The following is a 10,232-nucleotide window of genomic DNA, read 5'->3' on the forward strand; positions in this document are numbered from 1 at the left end:
TGCTGTTAGAATATTATATTTGTATTATGTTCAGGTATACTGTATTTTATATAACATTGTAGGTTCAGACAAAGGTCCCCGGATATCGTATCAATATTTGTTAGGTTTGGCAGAGTATAATACAATTGATAAACCTAGCCTGTTAACATTGGTATTCGATTTGCCATTTCATTGAAATTTCTACATAGTTTGAAGGTGGTCAATCGTTAATATAGTTAATATTATTATATTTTCCATTAAGTAATAATCAATAATAGATTTGATCTTCAGATATCCAACCGTTTTTCAGATTTTGAAACGACGACCAATGACCCAGTCTCTTAACCTGAAGACGTTTTTCGGTGCAGCATTGTTAATGTTACATCTTGAATCATTTTCTGATAACTCATTTCACAAGTTTTGATAATATATGTTTACTCAATTATCGTATATAAAATATAATAGTTCTATATCGAGATATCTAAAAGATGTAACGTGGTGCAGTGCAATAGAATATTACTGTAGTTCTTATACTCGGTTTACCAACCTCTTTATTCTCAGGAGATGCTCACAGATCCACCATTGCTATATCATCATCTTGTCCAATGATACAAACATCGTGATACAACAGTCAATGTCAAACTACTGTATCTTATAACATCAGGAGATGTTGACAGTGCTACCTTTGCTATATCATCATCTTGTCCAATGGTAATCCCATCGTGATACAACAGTCAATGTCAAACTACTGTATCTTATAACATCAGGAGATGTTGACAGTGCTACCATGGCTATCTCATCATCTTGTCCAGTGATAAAAACATCGTGATACAACAGTCAATATCAAACTACTGTATGTTATAACATTGGGAGATGTTCACAGTGCTACCATTGCTATCCCATCATCTTGTCCAGTGGTGATACAACAGTTAAGGTCAAACTACTGTATCTTTTAACATCAGGAGATGTTCACAGTGCTACCATTGCTATCTTATCATCTTGTCTCATTTTCTATCGTTTCAAATTATAAGCGTAGTTGAAATATGTGACTAACGATAGTTTTTATTCCCCAATAGTTGTTTACCAGACATCTATAATATATGCAGTTATGAGACAGGAGGAAATATGTAACGACAATTAGTCACAATGACATAAAAACCGTCCAATTAGTTCCTGTAACATTTGACCAATATATAAAATTTGTAATTCCGCTTTTCATTGAACTGTCAGTTCGCTAAAAAAAAATCAGTTTTAGTTTTAAATAGGGGATCAATTCGGCTGTAATTCAGATCAACAGTTGGCATCAGATCATTTCCACCGACACCACTGTGACACCAGTTGTTTTGACAATCCTCCAAAATTCAATCACCAAATTAACTTGTAAGTAAATCACTGTTCACCTTGTGTCTAAATCAATGAACAATTTTCCTTTTGACCATATTATTGACGTGACTAGAGTGTATTAATCTGATTTAATTGTAAATCTGGACAAACACACGAATCAAGACATCTAGATTGACAATGTATACAGATAGTTTATGTATAAATCACTGTCTTTTTGTCTTTTTAACAACAATGTGTCCAGACTCTATACAGTCATTATAGAAACATTTGTTCAGTGGGAGACATTGCATGTATTATAAATCCGCCATCAAACTTAGCATTCGACAGTGTCTCTACATTAATAATATCAGCGAGTCCTGTTATTGCTAACGTTAGAACCGTGATTAACCTCTTATGTTCCGTTCTGTTGATCTCCGTAACAATACTGATTCTTATAGATGCCGGTAAATATTCATTCTTATTATCTTAGGTGGAAAAAAAAAACTTGATGTATTCTGCTTTGAATTTAAATTTATGTTGTTTAAATCGGGAAGAAATTGTAAGATGTTTGTTTCATTAAGTTGGCGAATTACTCCAGTTTAACCTAACCTCACCTGGGTTACTAGTAAGATGTTTATTTAACACTATTGCAGCTACGTGTTTTTTCGGTTGTAGGAATGTATTGATGGAGAATGGATATATTAAACACCATTCTGTAAGCCCACAGTTATGTTCCTATTTCTTAATCTTTGAATTACAAATTTGGGTCTTGAATACATAAAAACAGTCTTTAGAAGTACTAGAATTGAATGAAATTTTTTCTTTCTATTTCTCAATATATAATGGCAGAGTCTCACGAAAAGACGAGTCGTCTTTTTATCTATCTAACACGGAAAATTCTGGACACACATGAATTTGAAGGCTCTAATTTCGATGGTGAGCTGTGAACACTATTCCTGATTAGGTTAGCTGAATAATTCCTTTTTCTGAGATTTAAGGTACAAATATTCAAATTGATTGCTAACCTGTGTTCCATACACCTAAAGATCCAGATTCCAGGTATAGAATTTTCATACTGCCTGTCAGTGATACACGTTGAATGGATTGACAATCCGGCGGATACGACAATAAATTCTGAGCTGACGGTTTGAAATCATTTTGTAAAGGGTCGATTCTATGTTGAGGAAAATCAAACCCAGGCCCGCACTTAAACCATAACTTAACCTCAAAAATAAAAAAAGGATTTAAGCTGCTATTACTGGTGTACGTTAGCGTACATGTAACGTGGATACATATGTCCGTGCGATGATTTCGTTAACGTAAAAGGAAACCGCGTGGTATTTTAACAGGAAACAAAGTATGAGAGGAAAATCCACCACAGTAATGATGTCACATTTTGATATATATCTAGCCCTTCCCTTTCCTCGGATAAACGGATGTGATACCGTCACGATTAGGGTCGGACTCAAAAGGTCACATTTTATGGAAGTTGCTCCGATCAAATTTTGGACTTTTCTAATATCTGCCTCGTCCTTGTGGTTTTTGTTTTGGATTATTGATTGTCGTTTTGGATATGTTTATATATTAATATACTCTATGTTGTATGATTTTAGAGCGTTGATAATAAACAGATGAAACTATATTGATGATTCGAACTGACATGTAGTGAAAGAAGGTTAAATATATATATATATATATATATATCTACACATAACGGCGTCGTGCCAATTCATTTACTATAATTAGTATCTTAATTAATACTAACAGCATCACCTAATTACATTGACGTCATCAATCATATAAGTGGGTCATCTGAAAATTAGAATAGTATTTTTAGATGACCCGTTCATTCAAAGAATATCCTACACAGATCTGTATAAGACCGAAATATCTGTATCTATTCCAGCATCTGATAGCTATTTGGACAGATGTCACCTTGTGTAATGACAGAAATGATAAGCCCTGTTAAATGGGACATTCCGCATCTCCGCAGGTGCGGAGGTTTTAAACCTATATAGGTACCTCGGATTTGCAAAACCCAGGAATATTTGGAAAGATGAATATATTTGTAGTTCAGTCATTCCACCATTTTCTCCCTACACTATTAATGTCATGTCAAAGTCTTTTTCGGCGAAACTGATCTAGCATCGGCCATTTAAAACTGCGTGCCCATCAAAAAGTTCAAAGGTAGAAAACGCATCTTTGGAGGTGTGGAAAATCCCCATTCAACAGGGACTTTTCTTCTGACTATACTCCAGCCGACAACTGGTCAATATATCTAACAAAGACTGGAATAGAGGCAGATGTTCTACTCTAGCTGTCAAAATATCCAGACAGGTTTTCGGACTAGGATCTGAAGATGATAGTTACAATTAGAAAATTATGACTACCGTGCTGGATCTTGGATCAATCGACCACTATCGTGCTGGATCTTGGAACATACGACCACTATCGTTCTAGATCTTGGAACATATGACCACTACCGTTCTGAATCGTGGAACATATGACCACTACCGTGCTGGATCTTGGAACATACGACCCCTACCGTGCTGAATCTTGGATCTTACGACCACTATCGTGCTGGATCTTGGAACATATGACCACTACCGTGATGAATCTTGGATCATATGACCACTACCGTGCTGGATCTTGGAACATACGACCACTACCGTGCTGAATCTTGGATCTTACGACCACTATCGTGCTGAATCTTGGAACATACGACCACTATCGTGCTGGATCTTGAATCTTACGACCACTATCGTGTTGGATCTTGGAACATACGACCACTATCGTGCTGGATCTTGGAACATACGAACACTATCGTGCTGGATCCTAGAACATACGACCGCTATCGTGCTGGTTGTTAGACCATACAACCTCTACCGTACTGAATCTTCCCACAAACTAGCTCTGTCCTGATAAGGATTGTACGTAAGATACGAACTGCAAAGCGAAACAAGTAATCCAAATACATGAGTAGCAGTAATATAGTCTCATATAGTTTTGTAAATAACGTTGGTATTTGAATGGTTCTCAAGTGTTTTCTCTACTTTTACTTTATCAAATCTCTTTCATTTCAAGTATCATGAACCAAATCATAACTTCTTTCAAATTAACTGAGAGATGATTGACTTTTTTAACAGAATTTAATCAACCGGGAATTTTTCATTTGGCACGAAAAGCAGCAGTCTCGTGTTCAGTGTCTGTTTTAATAAAAAAATAAATCAAAACCCGTATTGTCTCCCTTCAGTTTTTGAATGATATGTCAAAGAAAGAAAATTAAACAAATCAACAAAACAAAAGGAAAACCGAAACGGTCAGCGTTCTTGAAGGCAGACTGGAATTTCCATGAAATCAACATGATAAAAGTGTTGGACTGGTCAGGAAACTCCTCTGATGTAAGTCCAATCAAAACTTTGTGGTCTATCATTAACATTTGTCTCTGTAAAAAGGACAGTGCCAATTTAGGCCATAATTCAGATCTGGTATCATGATACACAAGGGTGTAGTTATTTAATTTTTAACTCTTCACTCTCTAGGTTTAGTTATCAGACAATTAGTATTGTTCTATATCCAGGTCAGTTTAAATAAACATAGCAACTAGTAATTCGCCATAGAAATCCTTGCCAGTTAAATAATTTCTATAGTTATCATATTTTACTGATAATTGGAATTCTTTGCTTAACGTTTAACAAATAAAATTAGATATTCTTCACGTCAATTTATAGATGAATCAAGATGCAAATAAACCAGGTATGGTGTCTATTGCGATGTGTGCGGGAGTTCATATTATATACTTCATTAGATTACTTTCATTTCATTTCTTTTTTATATACATTTATATCATCATATATTAACTCTCCCTCCACCTTCAGTATGTTTTTAGGGAATACTCCACTATAAAGAATATTATACACCAGCACTTCGCCGTCTGAGTGAGAGTAGTGATTTGTGTCGATTTTGCGATGTAAATATGAATTAAGAACATAATATAAACTGCCTGCAATCAGATACGTCAGAACAACGTTGGTCAAAATGTTTTTTGATTCTTCAAGATCATTGTGAAGATCATCGTGAAGATTTTGAAGCTTATTACTACCAGTTTGGAATTGATCATTCAACCTTGTATAGTTATTAGATGATCGATATCTAAATGACTTGTTTTGATTACAATTAGTTTCATGAATACACCGCAACGTTTCGAGTTTACATCTCCCATCTTATCATTGGGCGACTGAACCATCTTATAATTCCTTAATGTACAATTTTCAATTGTGATATCTCATAGCACCAAATTATATCTTAATTTACAACACAATCAAATATTTTCATGGTGTCGTCTCATCAAATTTTGATTTTGCTCTTGAAGCCTCCGATTCCTCTCAGGTGCTCACTACGGCTACTAACCAATGATTTTTAAAAATTATTTGTCATCCTTCTTCCTACCAACTTTGATTGTTATTTAAGACTGAAAATAATTTTGATATTGGTTTAATTGCACCCTGGGAAACGATGATATATATATCACTATACTATACGATAATATATTATTCACTATATACATCTAGTAAACATCAGACTTGAACAACATTTAGAAGTGATGAGTACAAATCACAAACACAAGACAATACTATAGAATAAAAACACTTCTTTAATATAATATTAAACACATAACATTTCAACATAAATTACACGTGTCGTCATGGGATGACGTGTTGAAACGTTATGTGTTTAATATTTTATTAAAGGAGTGTTTTTATTATATTATAGTGTTAGTGATTTGTAGAAAACAGAAGGATATGATGCCGATTATCATGTATTGTTTTAATCTTACTATTATTATATTGCCTTATCCTCTCGGGTGATATCAGTTCATTCACCTACATTTAATATCCGGTATCTAACTTAAAAGTTCAACATTTGGAAACACCCCACACAAATCCGCAACAACTCTACATGAGTTGAGCTTCTTTTCAGTTAATTTTGAATCTTAATCCATACAAATTATTTTTAAATATGTTTCCCCAAACAGTGATAAATGAAATGAATGGATTATTACATCCTACCCTCGGACGTACATCGCAAGCAGTGTTCAATGATTGCTTTTTACATGTCCGCCATAAAGTAGTAGGCTCATATGTGTGTCCTGGCAAGCTTTCCCTCGAGTTTTAATCATGGTGGCTCTCTGATCAAAGCCTTACCCAGACATTTTAAATGACCACAATTCAATCATCGTTTTTCTTGTTGTTTTTAAGTTGACTCTCTGGTCAGAGCCTTACCGTAACCATTTTTAAACTGACACAATCCACCCGGAATCAACTGCTGTGTTGTTTATTCGAGTGAATCTCTAGTCAGTGCTTTATCCTAATAATTTTACATTACCACGAGTTTCAATGGTCACAATTCACCTGGAACCAATAGCTATGTTGTTTATTCCACAGAATCTCTGAAGAGAGAATATTGAAGGCAATGACTAAATGGGACCACGTGATGGACTCGAAGTCTCTATAAATAGAGGTAGACTTACGATTATTACAGATATCTTTCCAGTCAGTCTGATGTATCGAAGCAGCCGACATTCTCGACTAGCAGCCGACACACGTCAGAGAAAACACCTTTACCTAAAATATACAGTGAAGTCTTATTGATTGTTTAAAAAGTTGTGATATTCTAAAGGTTGAAATATTGAAAATCAATAATTGTAACAGCGAAAGAGATCTACCTGGATGTATAAAACATCACAATATGTCAGTCATTGAACCGACTGGAAGTTTTATAAGTTCTCAAGTATCACGTTAGTTTGTGAATATTTTACCCAGTTTATTTCACTAAAGGGGAACACTGGAGTCTCTTCTCCCCCGGATAAATATAGACAGCAACGGTGCCTTTCCTACCGACTATCAAATCATGACGCAGGGAACTAATCTGGCCGACGAGGCCCGAGGACCAGACCATAAACGGAAGCGTCGTCTTAGTCTGTCTTCACAGATTAGTGCTCACAGTGTCGGAAGTGCGACCTCGGATAATGCCCTGACATTGCCGTTTGGTAATCAGCTGGTCATCGCCTCGGCGCCCGGATCCCGAGCATCGTCTTTTAGAAATAAACCACGTCCATCATCTAACGAACTAGAAGTTATTGTGCCTGCCTTTCGTAGAAATAGTGTGCCAAACTGCGGAATTAATTTATTAAGTGTCCCAAATGATGATGACGACATTAAAGGCTCAGCAACTCGCTTACAGAGGGTTCGCTCTTTTAAAACGACGTCCAAAGGAGTTGTTAACCGTGGTGACTCTTTTAAAAAGAAAAGCTCTCGTAGTTTGAGGCTTATGACGACGGGAACGGACCACCGAGACCAAACAAAGCGGACCATTTCACAGGAAAAAGATGGATCTAATCATTCTAATAGCTCGAGTGCCCCTGGGTATTATTCAGTGATAGTACTAGGGGGTGCCGGTGTGGGCAAGTCCACCCTCACTCGTCAGTTTATGACCTCGGAGTATATTGATACCAATGAAACAGGTCAAGGTAAGTCCGTACTTTTACATTTTCCATGTTATAATACCAAAAGGTAAATATTAGGCCATGCAATACCGATGAGCATCAATATCAGATCATCAACATCCACAAAATGAGGTTATATCCTTTTAAAAAGGACTACAAATATCGACAACGGCATACAAATATTACAAAACGGTTTATAGTTGAAGAATGAGCCATGGATTAGCTACTTCGTAAACTGACAAGGGCGATACCTTTACAGTGCAAAACGCAAAATTAGAACCACAGTCTAAATATATACAAAACTAGATTCACAGAGCCAAGGCAGAGTGATATCAATTCTATACGTATTTTGTTTTGTTATGATACGCCCCAGAGCTCAGGAAGATTGATAAAAATGTTAGTCGGCATGACATGGCGGTGAAACCCAGCTCTTGATAATTATCTGACGTAAAGCTCCATTCATTTCAGTTCATTTGATAATGATCCAAAATTCTAGTGGCGATAACTGACCCGTGTAGTTAATTACATCTGACCAAACAGGCATTAGCAATTAGGATATCATAATTAATATCATGATAGGTTTTCTTGACCGCGGTCGAATCTTGGACACGAATCAATTGTTGGTCATAATATTCACAAAATACTGTACTCTTGGCATCGGTCCACATCTCCCTACCTTGAACCACCATCTTACCCCCACCCCCCCTCTACCTTGACAACGCCCTACCTTGACCCCGCCATACCATGACCCCGCCCTACCTTGACCCCTACTTAAGTAGGCCCCAGGTATATTACGACCTTCTCGCATTGTAATACAGTTGTTGTTCTGATCTAGTTTTAAAGATGGCGAGCCTTAACCACCTGGTAGAAATCAATTCCCAAATCAGCAGACATGAAAAGGTTAAAGCTATCAATTTACTGGGTATGATGATCAATCAGAGTCTGAAATCCTGACAAATATAAACAATCTCTTACTAGATTCGCTCGGAGATCAATAGCAGAAAGCTGAAATGTGATTGATTTTCTGGAATTAATGTTGGAATCGAATTACTCTCGATCTGTGTTGGTATTTACATAAACATCCAATAAATCCAAACTCTTACGACAGGTCTTCACGTTGGAAATAGAATCCACGTATTCGTCAAGATATATACTTTAAACAACTTCACAATATCAGGGTATAACGATTTTTTTACTATTATCATTTACTACTTACTATTACCTACCATGCTTACTCGATTCCAAACACCTGATAGTACTTTCCTTTTGGAGACGTCCACTACTATACAACTATTATTCTCGATTTTGCCATTCTTTGGACGCGATATTTTATTGACAGAATTGTCTTGCTTGTACGGACTTCTGATGATTTACATGTACCTCTGAGACTGAATTAAGATATAAAATGACTATTGCCAACAAATAATAATCTCTCCGTTAAAGAGTATTTCATGCTGAAAATTGTAACATGTTTGTAATTAAGGTTCTATTAAAGTTATCACGGTAACAAATTACCGGAATTTCCTCTTTAAGTTCAGCCTGAAGTTATCAATAGCATGTAATTTAAGACATGGCGGTTTCAACTACCTGCATTGAAAACATTTTATCTTTTTTTAGTGGGTATTTATCTAGACTTATTTTACGGATGAGATTGTTAAATGATATCAGGTTTTCTGTCATATTGTATCTGCTTGATACTGTCGAATATACAGACGATCTAAACCTCTATATTGCTGAGGTCACTTGGTACCTCAAATTGGAACAAAAAAGACCCATAATCATAACGGCCAATGTTACTTGGTTATCTGTAACTTCATATCATAACGGTCAATGTTACTTGGTTATCTGTAACTTCATATCATAACGGTCATTGTTACTTGGTTATCTGTAACTTCATATCATAACGGTCAATGTTACTTGGTTATCTGTAACTTCATATCATAACGGTCAATGTTACTTGGTTATCTGTAACTTCATATCATAACGGTCAATGTTACTTGGTTATCTGTAACTTCATATCATAACGGTCAATGTTACTTGGTTATCTGTAACTTCATATCATAACGGTCAATGTTACTTGGTTATCTGTAACTTCATATCATAACGGTCAATGTTACTTGGTTATCTGTAACTTCATATCATAACGGTCAATGTTACTTGGTTATCTGTAACTTCATACCATAACGGTCATTGTTACTTGGTTATCTGTAACTTCATATCATAACGGTCAATGTTACTTGGTTATCTGTAACTTCATATCATAACGGTCAATGTTACTTGGTTATCTGTAACTTCATATCATAACGGTCAATGTTACTTGGTTATCTTTAACTTCATATCATAACGGTCAATGTTACTTGGTTATCTGTAACTTCATATCATAACGGTCAATGTTACTTGGTTATCTGTAACTTCATATCATAAC

The 10,232-nt window shown here is 35.8% G+C and overlaps 1 protein-coding gene across 1 annotated transcript in view; it reads left to right on the top strand.

The window, feature by feature from the left end:
- Positions 1–7,545: 7,545 nt before the first annotated feature.
- Positions 7,546–10,232, top strand: part of LOTGIDRAFT_92070 (hypothetical protein) — a gene marked incomplete at both ends in the record, with an annotated part of 37,109 nt that continues 34,422 nt past the window's right edge. The window contains one exon of the mRNA XM_009068789.1: positions 7,546–7,831. Within this exon, the coding sequence (XP_009067037.1) occupies positions 7,546–7,831 (286 nt within the window). The remainder of the gene's footprint in view (positions 7,832–10,232) is intronic.

The sequence above is a fragment of the Lottia gigantea genome (genome assembly GCF_000327385.1).
Source record: "Lottia gigantea unplaced genomic scaffold LOTGIsca_94, whole genome shotgun sequence".
Classification (NCBI taxonomy): domain Eukaryota; kingdom Metazoa; phylum Mollusca; class Gastropoda; family Lottiidae; genus Lottia; species Lottia gigantea.